We start from the raw sequence: 22645 nt of genomic DNA, 5'->3' as shown, positions 1-22645 counted from the left end.
AGATGCTTGATGATTTCAGTCTTAAATTTATTAAGACTTGTTTTGTGGACTCCACATCATTTATTCAGAATGTTCCATGTGTGCCACAGAAGAATGTATATTCTATTGCTTTTGTATGGTATGTTTTGTGTATATCGGTTAAGTCCATCTGTCTGGTTCAATGTTTCCTTACTGATTTTCTGTCTGAATAATCTATCTATTGATGAAAGTAGGGTATTAATTATTGCATTGCTGCCTCTTTCTCCCAGTAGGTCTGTTGGCATTTGGTTCATATATTTAGGTGCTCCTGTGAATAATTATAAATGTTATGTCATCTTGTTGGATTGATCCCTTTATCATTAGATGGCTGGTTTTGAGGTCTTAAACCTGACTTAAAATAATAAGACCAAACATAATTATGCTTTAGTATATATATCAACATGTGACTGTAGAGGAAAGCCAGAATAATGAAGTGTTTTTCTTTAGAGTGAATATTTGAATCTTATGTGTAACGAACAAAGTAGGTTTTAGTTTATCCTATATAATGACCTTTGTCTTTTATTACAGTCTTTGTCTTAAAATCTGTTTTATCTGATGTAACTATAGCAACTTCAGCTTTCTTTTAATTTTCATTTGCATAGAATGTCTTTTTCCATTCCTTTACTTTTAATCTGTGTGTCTTACATCTGAAAGTGAGTCTGTTATAGGCAGCATATTAATGGGTCTTTTTTTTTTTTAATCCATTCAGCCACTCTGTCTCTTGATTGGAGAATTTGGTTTGTTTACATTTAAAGTAATTATTGATAGGTATGGACTTACTGACATTTTGTTAATTGTTTTCTGGCTGTTTTATAGGGTATAGGCATTATTTGAAGAGATAATGGCTACTAATTTTCTTGAACTGGCAAAGGACACTAATCTGCAGATTGAAAAATCCCAGTCAATCCAAATTAGGATAAATAAAAAGAAACCCCATAGTGAAACTGCAAAACAAAACAAAACAAAACAAAAGCAAAGGGAATAGTGGGGTATTAGTGTTATTTATTTATTTTTTTTAAGATTTATTTGAGAGAGAGAGATAGCATGAGCAGGAGGGGCAGAGGGAGAGACAATCCCAAGCAGACTCCATGCTGAGCGTGGAGCCCAATGTGAGGCTGATCTCACAGCCCTGAGACCATGACCTGATCTGAAACCAAGAGTTGGATGCTCAACCAACTTGGCCACCCAGGTGCCCCTTGTATTGTCTTTAGATGAAGAATATTACTAGAAAAGAAGGTTATAGATATTTGTTTTGTGTATTTATGGGTATTGAGTTTTGGGCTTATGTCACCTTTAGAATAGTCTTATATTCTGTTTGTAAAAAAAAACAATTTTAAAAGCTTTTTATTTTATTTATTTTTATTTTTTAAGTAAACTGTAGGCCTAACATGGGGCTTGAACTCAAACTCCAAGATCAAGAGTCACATGCCCCACCAAATTAGCCAGCCAGATGCCCCAGTTTTTAAAATGTTTCAAAGCAGTTTTAACGCAATTGTAAGCAACTTTTAAAGCAATTTTTGACAGTTTAGAGATTGAGGGCCTTTGAGTTGATTATCAACATGATTTTAAAGATTTCTATTTTAGTTTAATCCGATTTTCTTCATTTTAAAAGTAATCTTCATTTTAGTAATAATCATTTAATAATAGTTCCTATTTTTTAGAATTGTTTCTCTAGGGGCAAGTAGGCAATTTCTAATATATATGTATTTTTTTCAAGGGAAATTTCTTCTTAAGTTATTTACTTGAGGGGCGCCTGGGTGGCTCAGTGGGTTAAAGCCTCTGCCTTCGGCTCAGGTCATGATCCCAGGGTCCTGGGATCGAGTCCCGCATCGGGCTCTCTGCTCAGCAGGGAGCCTGCTTCCCTTCCTCTCTCTGCCTGCCTCTCTGCCTACCTGTGATCTCTGTCTGTCAAATAAATAAATAAATAAAATCTTAAAAAAAAAGTTATTTACTTGATGACTGTTTAGAATTTGAGTATGTAGGAATTGATCTCTGGTAAATATGGATTTTTCTATAGAAGGCACTACAGTATAAAACTAGAATCATTGTGTGTGTGTGTGTGTTTAAAAAAGATTTATTTGTTTATTTTAGAGGGGAGCAGGGGCAAAGGGAGAGGGAAAGAAAATGTCAGTCAGATTCCACACTGAGACAGAAGCCCCATGTGGGGCTTGATCCCATGACCCCAAGATCATGACCTGAGTTGAAACCAAGACTTGGTTGCTCAGCTGACTGCACCACCCAGGCGCCCCTGTTTTTTCTTTTTTTTTAAGTTTTATTCATTTAATAGTTTTTCTTTAAAATATTTTATTTATTTATTTGACAGACAGAGATCACAAGTAGGAGAGAGGTAGGCAGAGAGAGAGGAGGAAGCAGGCTTCCGGCTGAGCAGAGAGCCCCATGCAAGGCTAGATCCCAGGACCCTGAGATTATGACCTGAGCCGAAGGCAGAGGCTTTAACCCACTGAGCCACCCAGGCACCCCACTTTTATTCATTTAAGTAATCTTGATACCCAAGTGGGGCTCGAACTTATGACCTTGAGATCAAGAGTCACATGCTCTTCTGACTGAGTCAACCAGGTACCCCTAAAACTAGGATCATTGTTAGAAAATGAGTTGAAGATAACTTTTAGCCTATTCATCTAAGATTATACTATTATTTAACTTATGAGATCAATCTGATTCAGTTCTCTCTGTTCAAACATTAAGGACCTCTATGTCAAATTAAATTAAATGCACGCGATAGTATCTCTTACTAATCGTGAGAGTGTCTGATACATAACAGGCATTCAAATCAACAAGAGCTATTTCCCTTTTTCCCTTAGAGAACTTTTTAGGAAAGTGGGAAATGTTAGGTTGAGTCTTAAAGACAATAAGAGATAATAATTATATGAAATTATTATATAAATAAGGATGATTATAATAATAAAACAAAGATAATTAAAGATAGGAAAAGGTGAGCTCGTCCTGGGTATGGGAGAAAACATCATGAGCCAAGTTGTAGATGTTGGAATGAACATAATATAATATGTTCAGGGGCACCTCGCTGGCTTAGTCAATAGAGCATGGGACTCTTGATCTCAGGGTTATGAATTCGTGTCCCACGTTGGGCACGGAACCTACTAAAAAAAGAAGTTAATATGTTCAGGGGATAGTTTGAAAAACGGGGATTGGGAGGTGGCAGCTGGAGAAGAGTACAAAATAAGATTATTAGGTGAGTCCATAATGGGAGTACCTAACATTTATGACACATGAAAAATAGGTTTTTTTCTTAAGTAATGAGTGATAAATACCTTGATAACTTTTATTTGAAAATTATTAAAAACCATATCTAGGTCTGGCATTTTCTTTATGGGAAGGTTTTTATTTATTTATTTTTTAAAGATTTTATTTATTTATTTGACAGATAGAGATCACAAGTAGGCAGAGAGGCAGGCAGAGAGAGGAACAGAGGAGGAAGCAGGCTCCCTGCTGATCAGAGAGCCCAATGCAGGACTCAAACCCAGGAACCTGCGATCACGACCCGAGCTGAAGGCAGAGGCTTTTTAACCCACTGAGCCACCCAGGCACCCCTATGGGAAGGTTTTTAACCTTTAAAGTTCAGTGGTTCAGTTTCTTCAGTAAATATATTACTATTTAGGTTATTATTATTATTATTATTACTTTGGGTGAGCTTTGATAACACCCTTTGAGGAATTTGTCCATTTCATTTAAATTGTTGAATTTATTGACAAAAAGCTGATCATATTACTCCCATAGTATACCTCTAGAGTAGAATCTTTGGACATGTCCTTGCTCTTCCTTTGATGTTGTTAATCTTTGTCTTCTCTCTTTTTCCCATGATCAGTAAAATAAAAGATGTTTACCAATTTTATTGAGTAATCAGCTTTTATTTTTATTGATTTTCCTTATTTTTCTCTTTTCTATTTCATTCTGCTAATTTATATTCATTCTATTTCATTCTGTTAATTTTTTAGTTAGATCTGCTGTGATCCTTAATATTTCCCTTTTCTTACATTGGGTTTAATTTGCTCTTTATTTTTATAGTCTATTAAGTTGCATTGCTTTTAAATCTGTCCTTTTTTCAAATGTAGGTATTTGATGCTGTAGATTCTTTTAAAATACTGCTTGAGCAGGGGCATCTAGGTGGCTCAGTCAGTTAAGCTCCCAACTCTCGTTCTCAGCTCAAGACATAATCTCAGGGTCGTGGGTTTGAGCACAGCATCAGGGTCTGCACTCACTGTGAAGTCTGCTTAAGATTGTCTCTCCTCCTCTCTCTGCCCCTCCCCATACCATTTTTTCTCTCTCTCTCTCTCAAATACAAAAAATAAATCTTTAAAAAAAACCCTTAACACTCTTAAGCAGCATACCACAAATTTTCTTATGTCAGGCTTTTATTTTCATTTAGTTCAAATTATTTAAAAATTTCCCAAAAAAGGGATGCCTTGGTGGCTCAGTAGGTTAAACGTCGCCTTTGGCTCAGGTCATAAACCTGGGCTCCTGTGAATGAGCCCTGTGTTGGGCTCCCTGCTCAGCGGGGAGCCTGCTTCTCCTTCTCCCTCTGCCCCTCTCCATTGCTTGTGCTCTCTCTCTCTCTCTCCAATAAATAAATGAAATCTTAAAAAAAAATTCCAAAAAATAAAAATAAAAAAGAAAGAGAGGTAAACCAGAAAACAGTCTCTTAAATATAGAGAACAAACTGATGGTTACCAGAGGGGAGCTGGGGGAGGATAGGTTTAATGGGTGATGGATATTAAGGAGGGCACTTGTGATGAGCACTGGGTGTTGTATGTAAGTGATGAATCACTAAATTCTGCACCTGAAACTAGTATCACACTGTATGTTAACTAACTAGAATCTAAAAAACGGGTGAAAAAAATATTCCATTGTGATATTTCTCTTACCCATGTGTTAGAATTTTTAAGTATTTGGGCATTTTCAGATATCTTTCTGTTATTTGTTTCCATTTTAAATCTCTGTGGTCAGAGAATATACTTTGTATGATGTGAATACTTTTTTTTTTTTAAAGATTTTATTTATTTATTTGACAGGCAGAGATCACAAGTAGGCAGAGAGGCAGGCAGAGAGAGAGGGGGAAGCAGGCTCCCCGCTGAGCAAAGAGCCTGATGCGGGGCTTGATCTCAGGATCCCGGGATCATGATCTGAGCCAAAGGCAGAGGCTTTAACCCACTGAGCCACCCAGGCGCCCCTGATGTGAATACTTTTTAGTTTACTGAGACTTACTTTTTGTCTCAGGATATGGTCTGTTTTGATAAATAGTCTCTGTGCTTGAGGTGAATATGTACTCTGATGTTATTGGGTAGGATTCTATAAATGTTAAATCACATTGATTGTTAATATTGATCAAGTCTTCTATATCCTTAATGATATTTCTGTCTACTTGTTCTGTCAGTTATTGGGGGAGGGATATTGAGATCTGCTAAATCTGATGGTTTGTCTCTTTCTTTCAGTTTTTGTTTCATGTATTTTAAAGCTCTGATATTAGGCATAGTAGCATTTAGGATTGTTAGGTACTTGATAAATTGACCCTTTCATCATTGTGGGATAACCCTCTTCTATCCCTTGTAGCGTTCCTTGATCTTAGATCTGTTTTGTCTGATAACATAGGCATTTCAGCTTTCCTTAAACAGAATTGGAATAGTATGTCTTTTCCCATCCTTTTGCTTATTTCTGTCTTTATGTTTGAATTAGGGTTTTTGTTTTTTTTTAATTGCAGTATAGGGGTGCCTGGGTGGCTCAGTGGGTTAAAGCCTCTGCATTCTGCTCAGGTAATGCTCCCAGGGTCCTGGGATCGGGCCCTGCATTGGGCTCTCTGTTCATTGGGGAGCCTGCTTCCCCCTCTCTCTCTGCCTGCTTCTCTGCCTACTTGTGATCTCCATCTGTCAAATAAATAAATAAAATCTTTAAAAAAATAAAAATTAAAATAAAAAATAAAAAAATTGTAGTATAAATGGCATACACAATTATGTTAGTTTCAGGTATACAACATAATGATTCAATGTTTGCATATATTGTGAGATGATCACCACAATTAGTCTGGGTAAGGTTTGTCACCAAATATAGTTACAGATTTTTTTTTGAGAGGAAAATGAGCATTTTTTTGGAATTAAAGACTTGCAGTATGGGGAGGACAGATTCAATTAAATACCCAAATAGGATTCCCACTTGTAGGGTGAAAGCAACAGGTTTTTAGAGGAAGAAGAAGGGGGCAATTACCGGAGTTGAATAGAAGGGGAAAAAAGGTTTTTTATTTATATTTACAAGCCAAACTACTCCTGGTTATACATTAACTGTTGGCTGCCTGCTCACCCCCCCAACCCCCCCCACCTCCGCACCAAAAGTCCATAACCATCAGTCTTATAATCAGGGTGTCTGTTTTCCTGTTCACTTCTCAAGTAATTGCTTAACATAATTACTATTTTGTCCAGAGGGTTTTAGCCAGTTCAAACAAAGGCAGTTTCTCTACAGTGGCTGCTCTCTGTTTTAAAATGGCTCTAGTCCTGTCAGTTTTCCACAAGATGATGAGGCAGGTAGACTTATTTTCTTTCTTTCTCCCTTCCTACTTTCCTTCCTTCCTTCCAAGATTTTATTTATTTATTTATTTGACAGAGATATAGAGAGAGAGTGCAAGTAGGCAGAGTAGCAGGCAGAGGGAGAGGGAGAAGTCATGACCTGAGCTGAAGGCAGATGCTTCACTGACTGAGCCATCTAGGCACCCTAGATTTGTTTTCTTATGATGAGAATTTTTAAGAACTTTTAAGATTTACAGTCTCAGTAGTTTTTGAATATGCAATGCAGTATTATTGACTATAGTCACCATGTTGTACATTATATTTCCATGACTTTTTAAAAGATTTTATTTTTACGTAACCTCTATACCAAATGTGGGGCCCAAACTCACAACCCTGAGATCAAGAGTTGCATGCTGTACTGACTAAACCAGCTAGGCACCGCCTATGACTTTTTATATTATAACTGGAAATTGTATCTTTTGACTCTCTTCATCTATTTGGCCGACCTTCTGCCCCCTGCTTCTGACAGCTACCAATCTGTTCTCTGTATCTATGAGCTTAATTAAATAATTAACTGATTAATTAAAAAATAGTTATTTGAGAGAGAGAAAGCATGCATGCATGTACGAATGGTGGGGAGGGGCAGAGGGAGAGGCAGAGAATCTCAAGCAGGCTCCCTGCTGAGTGTGGAGGCGAGCACAGAGCCCAGTCTCATGATCCTGAGATCATGACCCAAGCTGAAATTAAGAGTAAGATGCTTAACACACTGAGCCACTCAGGCACCCCTTATTTATTTTTTTAGATTCCATGTATAAGTGATATCATATGGTATCATCATTCTCTAACTTACTGCACTTACCATGTCTCAGGTTCCATCCATGTTATCATAAATGACAAGATTTCATTCCTCTTCTTATTTTTTTCTAAGTTATCTCTACATCCAATATGGGGCTTGAATTCACAACCCTGAGATCACAAGTTGCATGTTCTAACTGAGCCAGCCAGGTGTCCCAAGATTTCACTCTTTTTCATGGCCAAATAATATCCCAATATATATATATATATATATATATATATATATATATATATATATATATATAAAATATATACACCCCCCTGTATTTTATTTTTTTTTAAAAATTTATTTGAGAGAGAGAGAGAACAGGAAGAGGGGCAAAGGGAAAGGGAAGAGAATTTTTTTTTTAAGTTACAGGGTGGGGTTTTTTGAGATTTTTATTTATTTGACAGAAAGAGACACAGTGAGAGTGGGGGCACAAGCAGGCGGAGTGGGAGAGAGAGAAGCAGGCTTCCCGCCAAGAAGGGAGCCAGATATGGGGCTGGATCCCAGGACCCTGGGATCATGACCTGAACCAAAGGCAGAAGCTTAACGACTGAGCTACCCAGGCACTCCGAGGGGAATGAAACTTAAGCAGATTCTCTTCTAAACATGGAGCCCACTGTGGGACTTGATCTCATGATCCCCAAGATCAGGACCCCAAGGTCATGACCTGAATGGAAACCAAGAGTCAGACACTTAACTGACTATACCACCCGGCTGCCCCTACCCTGCATTTTCTTTGTCCATTCATCCATTGGTGGGTATTTAGGTTGTTTCTGTATCTTGGCTGTTGTAAATAATGCTGCAGTAAATGACATGGGGATACATATATTTTTTAGAGTTAGTGTTTTTCTTTTCTTTAGATAAATACACAGAAGTAGGATTGCTGAATCATATGGTAGTATTTTTTAAATTTTTGAGCAACTTCCATACTATTTTTCATAGTGGCTGAGATTTACATGAGCACCAATAGAGCACAAAGGTTCCCTTTCCTCCACAACCTCCCCTACACTTGTTATGTCTTGTCTTTTTGATAACAGCCATTTTAACAGGTATTAGGTGATATATCACTGTGATTTTTGATTTAAATCTTTGTAGGTAACATATAGTTGAGTCTTGCTTTTTCGCAATATATCAATCTCTGCCTTTTAACTAGGCTTTTTATATCTTTTCATATAATATGGTTATTGATATATAAGTTTTAAATTAGTGGCTAGCTGAAACTGTTACCTGCTGGTTCATACCAGCTTGCAAGATTTGATTGTGCATATCTCTTCTCATCTTTGCTTTCAGTGATTTAAATTAGCTGTGGTGGGAGTATTTACACAACAAAATATGTCAGTTGGTAAGTATGTCAGTTAGGTCTCTTCCACCCTGGTAACCCTGTTATTAAGCATTTACTAGGATAACACTGTTTTAAATTTACTATCTTGCTACTTATTTTCTTTTTGTTCAATATCTTCTTTGTTCCTTTTTTCTCTTTGTCTTCTGTTCAGTTTTTTTTTTTTTTTTGTAATTTCACTTCAGTTATTTTATAAGCCCATTAACTCTATCTCCAGTGTTTTGTCTTGCTTTCAGGATTTATAATATATATCTTTTTGGGGGCGCCTGGGTGGCTCCGTGGGTTAAGCCTCTGCATTTGGATCAGGGCATGATCCAGGGTCCTGGGATCGAGGCCCACATCAGGCTCTCTGCTCAGCAGGGAGCCTGCTTCCCCCTCTCTCTGCCTGCCTCTCTGCCTACTGTGATCTCTGTCAAATAAATAAATAAAATCTTTAAAATATATATATATATATATGTTTTATTAACAGATATCTGTATCATTCTTTTCTCAAGCAGATATTTTAGGTCTCAAAACATAGTAAGTAAAATAATTTAACTTTAAAAAGATTATTAATTAATTAATTTTTAAAGATTTTATTTATTTGACAGAGAGATCAAAGTAGACAGGAGGCATACAGAGAGAGAGGAGAAGCAGGCTCCCTGCTGAGCATAAGAGCCCGATGTGGGCTTGATCCCAGGACCCTGAATCATGACCTGAACTGAAGGCAGAAGCTTACCCACTGAGCCACCAGGCGCCCCAAGATTTTTTTTTTTTAAGATTTTATTTACTTAAAAATGACTCCTTAAGCCTTATCACCTGTTTCACACATCCCCCCACCCACTTCCCTTCTTTTAACCTCAGTTTATTCTCTACAGTAAAGAATCTGTTCCTTGATTGTCTCTGTCTCTCTTTTTTCCCTTACTCCTTTGTTTTGTTTCTTAAATTCCACATATGAGTAAAATCCTATGGCATTTGTCTTTCTCTAACTTATTTCACTTAGGATTATGCTTTCTATCTCCATCCACGTCATTGCCGATGGCAAGATTTCATTCTTTTTTATCGCCAAATGATATTCCAGTGTGTGTGTGTACGTGTGTGTATCAAATTTTCTTTATTCATTCATCAGTTGATGGCTACTTGGGCTCTTCCCATATCTTGGCTATTGTAAACAGTGCTGCTATAAACATAAGGGTGCATGTGTCCCTTTGGATTAGTGTTTTGTATTCTTGGGTAAATTCACAGTAATGTTGGATTATAAGGTAGGTTTTTTATTTTTAACGTTTTGAGGAACCGCTCTACTGTTTTCCACAGTGACTGTACCAGTTTGCATTCCCACCAACAGTGGAGGATTCCTTTTTCCACATCCTCACCAACACCTGTTGTTTCTTGTCTGTGTGTGTGTGTGTGTTTTTAAGATTTTATTTATTTATTTTACAGACAGAGATCACAAGTAGGCAGAGAGGCAGGCAGAGAGAGGGGGAAGCAGGCTCCCTCTCTCTGAGCAAAGAGCCTGATGCAGGGCTCCATCCCAAGACCCTGGGATCATGACCTGAGCTGAAGGCAGAAGCTTTAACCCACTAAGCCACCCAGGCTCCCCTGTTTCTTGTGTTTTTGATTTTAGCCATTCTGACACGTATGAGGTGATATTTCATTGTAGTTTTGATTTGCATTTCCCTGCTAAGTGATGATTATCTTTTCATCTGTCTGTTGGCCATCTGTATGTCTTCCTTGGAGAAACATCTCTTTGTCTTTTGCCCATTTTTTAATTGGATTATTTGTTTTTTGGGTGTTGAGTTTTATAAATTCTTTATATGTTTTGGATATTTACCCTTTATCCAAGATGATACTTGCAAATATCTTCCATTCCATAGGTTGCCTTTTAGTTTTGTTGATTCTTTTCTTGTGCTTTTGTTTCCCATGTCTCAGGGGACCTTTCTAGAAAAAAATGTTGCTACAACTGATGTCAGAGAAGATGTCTGATGTCAGAGATTCTTATGGTTTCAGGTCACACATTTAGGTCTTTAATCTACTTTGAATTTTTTTTGTGTGTGGTGTAAGAAAGTGGTACAGTTCCATTCTTTTGCATGTTGCTGACCAGTTTTCCCAACACTATTTGTTGAAGAGACTGTCTTTTTCCCATTGGATATTCTTTCCTGATTTGTCAAAGATTAATTAACCATATAATTGTGGGTTTATTTCTGGATTTTCTATTCTACTCTGTTGATCTCTGTGTCTATTTTTGTGGCAGTATCATACTGTTTTGATAGCTACAGCTTTGTAATATAACCTTAAGTCCGGAATTGTGGTGTCTGCAGTTTTGCTTTTATTTTTCAAGATTGCTTTGGCTACTCAGGGTCTTTTATGGTTCCATACAAATTTTAGGATTGTTTTTTTCTAGCTCTATGAAAAATGCTATTGGCATTTTTGAAAAGGATTGCACTAAATGTGTAGATTGCTTGAGCAGTATAGACATTTTAATAATATTTGTTCTTCCAACCCATGAGCATGGAATGTCTATCCATTTCTTTCTTTCTTTCTTTCTTTCTTTCTTTCTTTCTTTCTTTCTTTCTATTTATGATTTTATTTATTTGAGAGAGAGAGAGAGGAGGAGCAGAGGGAGAAGGACAAGCAGACTCAGCTCTGAGTGTGGAGCCTGATGCAGGGCTTGATCTCATGATCATGAGCTGAAATAAAGATTTGGGTGCTTAACCAACTGAGCCATCCTGGTGCCCCACGTCTTTCCATTTCTTTGTGTCATCTTAACTTTCTTTCATCAGTGTTTTATGCTTTTTAGAGTACAAGTCTTTTACCTCTTTCATTAGGTTTATTCCTAGGTATCTTATTATTTTTGGTGCAATTGTAAATGGGATTGTTTTCTCAATTTCTCTTTCTGTTGCTTCTTTATTGCTATAAACAAATGCAATAGATTTCTGTATGTTGATAATGTATCCTGTGACTTTACTGAGTTCATTTATCAGTTCTAGCAGTTTTTCAATGGAGTCTTTTGAGTTTTCAATATATAGTGTCATCTCATCTGCAAATAGTGAAAGTTTTACTTTTGCCTTATTGATATGTATTCCTTTTATTTCTTTTTGTTATCTCATTGCTGTGGCTAGCACTTTACAGTACTATGTTGAGTAGAAGTAGTGAGTGTGGACATCAGTGTCTTGTTCTTGACCTTAGGGGAAAGGCTTTCTGTTTTTCCCCAGTGAGGGTGATGTTAGCTGTGGGTTTTTCATGGCTTTATTAAGTTGAGGTATGTTCCCTCTTAACCTACTTTGTTGAAGGTTTTTGTCATGAATGGATGTTGTACTTTTTCAGGTGTTTTCTCTGCATCTATTGAAATGTTCATAACATTCTTTTTTTTTTTAAGATTTTACTTATTTATTTGACAGAGAGAGATCACAAGCAGGCAGAGAGGCAGGCAGAGAGAGAGAGAGGAAGGGAAGCAGGCTCCCTGCTGAGCAGAGAGCCGGACTCGGGGCTTGATCCCAGGACCCTGAGATCATGACTGAGCCAAAGGCAGCGGCTTAACCCACTGAGCCACCCAGGCGCCCCTGTTTATAACATTCTTATCCCTTCTCTTACTGATGTGATATATCATGTTGATTGATTTGTGGATATTGAACCATCCTTGTAACCCAGGAATAAATCCCCATTGATTGTGGTGAATGACTTTTTTTTGGTATTGTTGGAGCATAGTATGTATTCTTTTTTTTTTTTTTTAAGATTTTATTTCTTTATTTGACAGACAGATCACAAGTAGTCAGAGAGAGAGGAGGGGAGCAGGCTCCCTGCTGAACAGAGAGCCTAATGCAGGGCTTGATCCCAGGACCCTGGGATCATGACCTGAGCCAAAGGCAGAGGCCTTAACCCACTGAGCCATTCAGGTGCCCCCATAGTATGTATTCTTAACGTATTCACAGACGACCTTTGAGTAGTATTGTGACTGTACACTATAGTATTATAAGAACCTTACAAAGTATTTTTTTTTGTTTGCCTCTTCCAGAAGCACATTTTACAATTATCTATCTATATAGTAAACCCTACAACAGTTATTGAGTTTATAATTATTATTTATTCATTTATTTATTTTTTGTGGGCAGCAAAGCAAAGTTTATTGAGGGATAGTATAAAGCTCCTGAAGAGAGAGAGGACCTGAGAGGAAACCTCTGAATTTATTTAAATAATTAATCAATTTTGAAAAAAGATAATTTTATTTTTGGGGGCACCTGGGAGGCTCAGTTGTTAAGTGTCTGCCTTCGCCTCAGATCAGGATCCTGGGGTCCTGGGATCAAGGTCTGCATTGTGCTCCCTGCTCTGCCGGGAGCCTGCTTCATCCTCTCCCACTCCCCCTACTTGTGTTCACTCTCTCACTGTGTCTCTCTCTGTCAAATAAATAAATAAAATCTTAAAAAAAGAGATAATTTAGGTTTTTTTGTTTTGTTTGTTTTTGTTTTTTTTTTAAGATTATTTATTTATTTATTTATTTGACAGAGAGAGAGACCACAAGTAAGCAGAGAGGCAGGCAGAGAGAGAGAGGAGGAAGCAGGCTCCCTGCTGAGCAGAGAGCCTGATGCGGGGCTCGATCCCAGGACCCTGGGATCATGACCTGGGCCGAAGGCAGAGGCTTTAACCCACTGAGCCACCCAGGCGCCCCTTATTTATTTATTTGACAGGCAGAGATCACAAGTAGGCAGAGAGGCAGGGAGAGAGAGAGAGGAGGAAGCAGGCTCCCTGTGGAGCAGAGAGCCTGATGAGGGGCTCGATCCCAGGACCCTGGGACCACGAGCTGAAGGCAGAGGCTTTAACCCACTGAGCCACCCAAGTGCCCCTAAAAGTAATTTTTTTTTTTAAAGATTTTATTTATTTATTTGACAGACAGAGATCACAAGTAGGCAGAGAGGCAGGCAGAGAAAGAGAGAGGAGGAAGCAGGCTCCCTGTGGAGCAGAGAGCCTGATGAGGGGCTCGATCCCAGGACCCTAGGATCATGACCTGAGCTGAAGGCAGAGGCTTTAACCCACTGAGCCACCCAAGTGCCCCTAAAAGTAATTTCTTTTTTTTTTTTTTAAAGATTTTATTTATTTATTTGACAGACAGAGATCACAAGTAGGCAGAGAGGCAGGCAGAGAAAGAGAGAGGAGGAAGCAGGCTCCCTGTGGAGCAGAGAGCCTGATGTGGGGCTCGATCCCAGGACCCTAGGATCATGACCTGAGCTGAAGGCAGAGGCTTTAACCCACTGAGCCACCCAAGTGCCCCTAAAAGTAATTTCTTTTTTTTTTTTTTTTTAAAGATTTTATTTATTTATTTGACAGACAGAGATCACAAGTAGGCAGAGAGGCAGGCAGAGAAAGAGAGAGGAGGAAGCAGGCTCCCTGTGGAGCAGAGAGCCTGATGTGGGGCTCGATCCCAGGACCCTAGGATCATGACCTGAGCTGAAGGCAGAGGCTTTAACCCACTGAGCCACCCCAGGTGCCCCGCTAAAAGTAATTTCAAAGATAATTTGTATTTATCCCACATATTTATAATTTTTCTTTTTTCCTTATTCTTTATTTTGAGCTCTTTATTCTTTTCTATTGATTCACATTTCCTTCTAGGATTATTTTCCATTTGCCTGAAGAATTTTCCTTAACATTTTGTATAGTGCTGATCTGCTGGTGATAAATTCTCTTCAGCTTTTGTATGTTTTTTTTTTAAGAATTTTTAAAAAGATTTTATTTATTTGACAGAGAGAGATCCAAGTAGGCAGACAGAACAGCAGGCAGAGTTAGAGGGGGAAGCAGGCTCCCTGCAGGGAGCCTGATGTGGGGCTCAATCCCAGGACCCTGAGATTCACGACCCTGAGCCGAAGGCAGAGACTTAACCAACGCCACCCAGGTGCCCCTGTTTTATAAGTCTTTATTACCTTGTTTTTTGGAAGATATATTTGCTGGTGCAGAATTCTAGTTTAGCATCAAATTTTATCTTTTTTTTTAAGATTTATTTATTTTACTTGACAGAGAGAGACAGCAATAGAGGGATGACAAGCAGGGGTGCTGGGAGAAGGAGAAGCAGGCTTCCTGCTGAGAAGGGAGCCCAATGTAGGGCTCGATCCCAGGACCCTGGGATCATGACTTGAGCCGAAGGCAGATGCTTAACGACTGAGCTACCCAGGCACCCCTAGCATCAGTTTTTTAAAAACAATATAGTGCTTTAAGGATATTGGTTCACTATCTTCGACTTTCATTTTTCCTATTCTTTTTTTTTTAAAGAACCATTTTTTATTTTAATTAATTAATTAATTAATTAATTTGACAGAGAGATCACAAGTAGGCAGAGAGGCAGGGGGAAGCAGGCTCTCCTCTGAGCAGGGAGCCCGATGCGGGGCTCCATCCCAGGACCCTGAGATCAAGACCTGAGCCAAAAGGCAGAGGCTTAACCACTGAGCCATCCAGGCGCCTTAGTGTTCCTATATTCTTTTTTTTTTCACTTTTTTTTTTATTTATGTTCAGTTAGCCACTGTATAGTACATCATTAGTTTTTGATGTAGTGTTCAATGATTCACCAGTTGGTATAACACCCAGCGTTCATCACAAAACGTGCCCTCCTTAGTGCCCATCCCCTCATCCCCCATCCCCTCTAAAACCTTCAGTTTGTTCCCAGAGTCCATAGTCTTTCATGGTTCATCTCCCTCTCCAATTTCTCCCCCTTCAGTTTTCCATCCCTTCCCCTATGATTCTCTGCGCTATTCCTTATAGTCCACATATGAGAGAAACCCATATAATTGCTTCTCTGCTTGACTTATTTGACTTAGCATAATCCCCTCCAGTACCATCCATGTCGATGCAAATGGTAGGTATTCATTCCTTCTGATGGCTGAGTAATATTCCATTGTATATATGAATCATACCTTTTTTATCCATTCATTTGTTGAAGGGCCTGTCCGCTCCTATTGTGGATATTGCTGCTATGAACACTGGAGTGCATGTGCCCCTTCTTCTCACTACATCTGTATCTTTGGGGTAATACCTAGTAGTGCAATTGCTGGGTCATAGGGTAGCTCTCTTTTTAATGTCTTAAGGAACCTCCATCTTGTTTTCCGGAGTGGCTGTACCAGCTTGCATTCCCACCAACAGTGTAAGAGAGCTTCCCTTTCTCCACATCCTCAACACTTGTTGTTTGCTGTCTTGTTAATTTTGCCATTTTAACTGGTATAAGGTGATATCTCATTGTGGTTTTGATTTGTATCCTGCCTGATTTGTATCCTGTTGAAAGGACAGCCTTTGCAGTATCCCATAGATTCTGGACTGATGTGATTCATTCTCATTAGTTTCCATGACTTAAGTTCTTCCTTAATTTCCTGGTTGACCCAGTCATTCTTTAGTAAGATGTCTTTAACTTGCACATGTTTGAATTCCTTCTAATTTTTTTCTTGTGATTGAGTTCCCAGTTTCAAGGCATTGTGGTCTGATAACATGCAGGGAATAATCTCAATCTTTTGGTATTGGTTGAAACCTGATTTGTGACCAAGTATGTTATCTATTTTGGAGGAAGTTTCATGTGCATTCAAGAGAATGAGTATTATGTTGTTTAGGGTTAGAATGTTCTGTATGTATCTACAAAGTCCATCTGGTCCAAAGTGTCATTCAAAGCTCTGTTTCTTTGTTAATCTTCTGCTAGATGACCTGTTCAATGCTGAGAGGTTCTTCTACTATTAATATATTATTATCAATATGATTCTTTACTTTGGTTAACTCTTGGCTTATGTAGTTGGCTGCTGTCATGTTGGGGGCATAGATAATTACAATTTTTAGATTTTCCTGTGGGATAGACCCTTTAAGTATGATAATAGTGTTCCTTTACATCTCTTACTATAGTCTTTGGTTCAAAAATCCAGTTTGTCTGATATGAGAATTGCTACCCCAGCTTTCTTTCAAGGTCCATCTGCATGATAAATGGTTCTCCATCCCCTACTTTCAATTTGGAGGTGTCTTTAGGTTCTGAATGAGTCTCTTGTAGGCAGCATATGGGTGGGCCCTGTCTTTTTAATCCAATCTGAAACCCTGTGCCATTTCATTTTTCAGGCTGTTCATGTTGAGAGTAACTATTGAAATATATGAATTTAGTGCCATCTATTGCCTGTGAAGTTCATGTTTCTGTAGATTATCTCTTACTTTCTGGTCTGTATTACTCTTGGGGTCTTTTTTCTTCTATAGAACAATCCCCCCCCCCCACCGCTGGGCACTGGCTTGGTGGTCACATATCCTTTCACTTTCTGCCTGTCCTGGAAGCTCTTTGTCTCTCCATCCATTCTGGATGACAGCCTTGCTCGATAAAGTATTCTTGGTTGCATGTTCATCTCATTTAGTAACCTGATTATGTCTTGCCAGCCCCTTCTGGCTTGCCAGGTCTCTGTGGACAGGTCTAATGTTATTCTGATGTTCCTCCCTCCATAGGTAAGACATCTCTTCCCCCTAGCTGCTCTTAGGATAGCTGCCTTGGCTCTAAGATAAGCAAGTTTTACTATTATATACTGGGGCATTGGTCTATTTTTATTGATCTTGGGAGGGGTCCTCTCTGCCTCTTGGACACGGATCCTTCTTTTCTTCCCCAGATTAGGTAAGTTCTCAGCTACAGTTTGCTCAAGTATATATCCTTGTCCTCTCTCTCTCTCCACCCCCTTAGGGACCCCAATAATTCTGACTTTGGAATGTCTCATGGTGTCATTGATGTCTCTACTTCTGATCTCATGAGCTTGTAGTTGTTTATCTTTATCATTCTTGACTTCCTTCCTTTCTATCAGCTTATCTTCTAGATCACTAATTCGCTCTTCTTTCTCATTTACCCTGGCATTCAGAGTATCCAGTTTATTTATTTATTTATTTTTAATTCTTCTTCTTTTTTTTTTTAAAGATTTTATTTCTTTGACAGACAAAGATCACAAGTAGGCAGAGAGGCAGGCAGAAAGAGAGGAGGAAGCAGGTTCCCTGCTGAGCAGAGAGCCTGATGCGGGGCTCGATCCCAGGACGCTGGGATCATGACCTGAGCGGAAGGCAGAGGCTTTAACCCACTGAGCCACTCAGGTGCCCCAGAGTATCCAGTTTAGATGGCATCTCCTTCACAGCATTTTTAATTTTGGTGACAGTAGCTCTACATTCTGCCCTTAGAGATTTTATACTGTCACTAATGCTTTTCTCAAACCTAAATAGCAACTTTATAAATGTTACTGTGAAGTCTTTTTCAGACATCTTCCTTAGATCCATATCCATTAAGTCTGTGGCAGAGGCCATTGTCTCTGGTTCTTTCCTTTGTTGGGAATCCCTCCTCCTAGTCATTCTCTTGAGGGATGGTTGAGGGAATGTACAGAGTCCGAAATATCAACCACGATTCAGGCAAGATGAACCTGAGGAAAATCTGGAGTGTTGGAAGCCACCACTCACCCTGGTGGTGTTTTTCTGAGTGTAGAGATCCAGATGGATATTCTTACATCTCACGCTGATTTTGTGGGTTTGGTAGATATCCAGTTCAATTCAGGGGACCGGTGGCAGCAACGAGGTTCCCTACACCTCTGCTATCTTGCTATTCTGTTCCTATATTCTTAACATGCCTTTTTCTCTGGTTGCTTTTAAGATTTTGTCTTTATCACCGATTTTTTTTTTTAAAGATTTTATTTATTTATTTGACAGAGAGAAATCACAAGTAAGCAGAGAGGCAGGCAGAGAGAGAGGAGGAAGCAGGCTCCCTGCTGAGCAGAAAGCCCGATGTGGGGCTCGAACCCAGGACCTGGGATCATGACCTGAGCCGAAGGCAGCGGCTTAACCCACTGAGCCACCCAGGCGCCCCTATCACTGATTTTTAACCAATTTTATTATGATGTACTTTGGTGAAGTTTTGTCATTTTTTTGTGCTCGGTGTTTCTTGAGGTTCTTGGATTGTGAGTTATAGTTTTCATCAGATTTGGAAAAATTTCAGCCTTTATGTCTTTGATTTTATTGTTTTATTTATTAGAGAGAGAGAGAGAGAAAGCATGAGTGGGAGGAGATGGAGAGGGAGAGGAACAGACTCAGTGCTGAGCATGGAGGTAATGCGGGGCTCGATATCACAACCGTGAGATCATGACCTGAGGTAAAATCAAGAGTTGGATGCTTAACTGACTGAGCAACCCAGTGTCCCCAGCCATTATATCTTAAATATCTTTCTTCTGACTTCACTTTCTCCCCATTTTCTCTTTTTCTGGAACTCCAGTGATACATTTACTAAGTTTGATTGTTGTTCTATGACTCACTGATGCTTTATTAATTTTTTTCTAGAGTTTTTTTTCTCTTCATGTAGTTTTTGTTATGTACCTAAGTTCACTAATCTGCTATATTGTCTAGTCTTCTGTTAATTGCATTCAGTGTACTTTCCATTTCAGATACTGTATTTTTTTAAATCTCTAAAGGTTTTGTGTGGGTCTTCTTTTATTTCTTCCATATTTTTCATTGTCATGCCTTGAACAATTGGAGTATATTTATGAACCCTCTTAATGGTATCTATTAAATCTACCGTGTGCCATTTCTAAGTCTTTCTATTGATTGGTAGTCTACTCTTTGCAGGTTGTATTTTTCTATTTCATTGCATACCTTATGATCTGTGATTGGATGCTAGACATTGTACATTTTACTTTGTTGGGTGTTAAATTTTTATATTCTTTTAACTATCTGGGGATGTGTTCTGGGTAAGTTTCTTTTAGAAACGGTTTGATCCTTTTTGAGATTTGCTTTTAAGCTCTGTTAGGTAGAATCAGAACAGCCTTTATTCGTAGGCTAATCTGACCTGGCCTTTCAGGCAATAACCTTAGGATTCTATTGATACCTCATACGTTAGGAGATCTTTCTGTTATGGTTGTTGAGAATAAAAACTATTTCTGGCCCTGTGTGAGCATTGGGAATTGTACTGTCTGCTCCTGTCCAGTGATTTTTTTCCCTTATCTCAGTAGTTTCCTCATATTCATGTATTGATCAGACTCACTGAAGACTCAACACTCTTTGCATGTTCAGAGCATGTGCATATGCTCGCCCGCACCCCTCTCTCTTTCTTTTTTCTCTGAATTCTAGATGCCTTGGTTTCTCTGAACTCTGTTTCTTCAACTTAGGAAGACTGCTGGACTCTGTGTTACTCTTCCCTACTCTTTACAGGTAGCAATCTGGGGACAATCATAATGCTCCTCTTACTTACTTTCCTTAACTCAGAGGTCACTATACAATGCTTTCTACTTGCACATTGCCTGAAAACGATTGCTTTGTATATTTTGTCCAGGTTTTTAGTTGGCTAATATAGAAGGATAAATCTGTTTTCTGTAATCCATCATGTTGTAGTCCACATTGTTTTAATTAGCATCCCCCTTTTACTTAACAATGAACATTTTCTCTTGGTTTTTCAAAATTCTTTTGGCAGAAAAAAATTTCCATCTGTAGCCATCCAAACATATAATTATAGGTACTTATTTTTTGGATTTCTGTGTTCAGAGACTACACAAGACCCATTTATATTAAAGTATACTTTGGATTGTCAAGCTCTTTATCATATCTGAAACTTATTTTCTTCCTTTAAGATGATTTTTTCTTGGGGTGCCTGGGTAGCTCAGTTGGTGGAGCATCTGATTCTTTTTTTTTTTCTTTAAGATTTTACTTATTTATTTGACAGAGAAATTACAAGTAGGCAAAGAGGCAGGCAGAGAGAAAGGGGGAGGCAGGCTCCCTGCTGAGCAGAGAGAGCAGGACGCTGAGATCATGACCTGAGCCGAAGGCAGAGGCTTAACCCACTGAGCCACCCAGGCGTCCTGAGCATCTGATTCTTGATCTCAGTTCAGGTCTTGATCTCATGGTCATGAGTTCAAGTCTCGCATTGAGCTCCATGCTGGGCCTGGAGCCTACCAAAAATAAATAAATAAATAAATAAATAAATAAATAAATAAATAAAATAAAAAAGACTATTTTCTCTTCTTCAAAGAGAATGGCTGAACAGTATACCCTCTGAAAGGCCTTGTGGATCAAAAAATAATCTTCATTTATTCATTCAATAGTTACTTATAGAATGTTTTCTGTGTTTCAGTCCATATGCTAGGCATTGGGTATTTGTACAAAGGTACAAATATAAAAAAGAATTCATGACTTCAGGGAGCTCATAATCTAGTAGGTAAACTGAGAAGAAACTATTAACTTTCCCTTTGTGGAATATTAGTGTTAGGAAATATGTTCTTGCCCTCTAGTACTATAGAAACAAAGGTGATTACTTTTTGAGTATTGCTTTATCCTAATCCTAATTTACTTCTTTTCTCAAACACCCAGCATGCTCCTGCCTTAGGATCCTTTTTGTTGCTGTTCCCTTTGCCTAGAATTCTTCTCTCCCAAGGTTACCCAAATGACTTACTCCTTACTGCTTCACATTCCTGCTCAAATACCATTGGTCAGTGAGACCTTCCCTGACAGTTGTGTTTAAAGTAACACTTCCTATCTCCAGTCTTTATTCCCTTACTTGGATTTATTCTTCTTTATAACATTATTATTTACATTTTTAAAGATTATTTATTTATTTATTTTTATTAACATAATGTTTTTTTTTTAAAGATTTATTTATTTATTTGACAGGCAGAGATCACAAGTAGGCAGAGAGGCAGGCAGGAGAGAGGAGGAAGCAGGCTCCCCGCTGAGCAGAGAGCCCGAAGTGGGGCTCGATCCGAGGACCCTGAGATCATGACCTGAGCCGAAGGCAGAGGCTTTAACCCACCGAGCCACCCAGGCGCCCCTATTATTTACATTTTTAAAAAAGATTTATGTATTTGAAAGTGAGAGAGCAAGTGAGTGGGGAGGAGCAGAAGGAGAGGGACAAGCATACTCAGCACTGAGCACAGAACTGAGGCAGAGCTTGATCCACAACCCTGAGATCATGACCTGAGCTCAAAGCCAGAGTAAGATACTCAACTGACTGAGCCATCCAGGCACCCCTATTTACATTTTAATTTATTTTTATCTTCTGTCTTTGCCCCCCCCGCCACAGATGTAAATGCCAGATGAGCAGAGGCTTTACCTTTTATTCACATTTTATCCCCAGCATCTTGAGTAGTTATGGGCACCTACGTGGAGTCTCTATTTTTATTTTCTTATTATTTTTTAAGGATTTATTTATTTATTTGAGAGAGAGAGAGAGCAAGAGGGAGAGGGAGAGAGAATCCAAAACAGACTCCCCGTTGAGTGCAGAGCCTGACACGGGGCTCAGTCCCATGAGACGAGATCATAACCTGAGCTGAAACCAAGAGTTGGGCACTTAACTGACTGAGCTACCCAGGCATCTCCCCACCCCCCACTGGATTCTTTATAAATTTCGTGAAAAATTAATTCCTCACTTGATTGTTTTTCCTTTCCATGTTTCCCTGCAACGCATTTCCTGACTGATTTTATTCACATTGCTTATTTTTGCTTTACTGTGTGCTTAGAATATGTATATATTTAGTTAACACTGTAATAGTCAAAAGAGACAATTATCATATCACGTACTTACTAATTTTTTCCCTCTCTCTTAGTCTTCACATAGGATCAACCCAATTGATAAACATCTTGAGGTCCTGATCAATAAATATGGATTGTCTGCCAAACCAGTTGCTCCTCAGATGTTTGCGTTTGCTGGAAAAGAGCACATGGAAAAATATGGTATGTTAAAAAAATTTTAAGGCCTATTGGTATTTGTATACATATGATGAGAAACAACAGGAATTTATTCAGGATCTGTGGACAATGCCAGGATATATAAGATAGAAAACGGTTTTTTAATTAAATTGGAGAAATAGTCCACCTAGGATTTAGTTTTAGAGAAAATATTTATATATAGGACAGCATATGGGAAATACATAGAGTGTTCCACACCAAGAAATTGAAATAGGAAAAATAACATAAATCTTGTCCCCTTTAATCATGAAC

General features: G+C 38.6%; 1 protein-coding gene across 2 annotated transcripts in view; it reads left to right on the top strand.

Moving 5' to 3' along the window:
* SCP2 (sterol carrier protein 2) overlaps positions 1-22645 on the top strand; it is a 113436-nt gene that overhangs the window by 14868 nt on the left and 75923 nt on the right. For both annotated transcript variants that reach the window (XM_047726149.1, XM_047726148.1), the window contains exon 6: positions 22252-22378. In XM_047726149.1, coding sequence (XP_047582105.1) covers positions 22252-22378 — 127 coding nt within the window. The remainder of the gene's footprint in view (positions 1-22251; positions 22379-22645) is intronic.

Source organism: Lutra lutra, chromosome 4, assembly GCF_902655055.1.
Source record: "Lutra lutra chromosome 4, mLutLut1.2, whole genome shotgun sequence".
Lineage (NCBI taxonomy): Eukaryota > Metazoa > Chordata > Mammalia > Carnivora > Mustelidae > Lutra > Lutra lutra.
The sequence above is the reverse complement of the archived record's forward strand: the minus strand, read 5'-3'. Positions and strand labels throughout refer to the sequence as shown.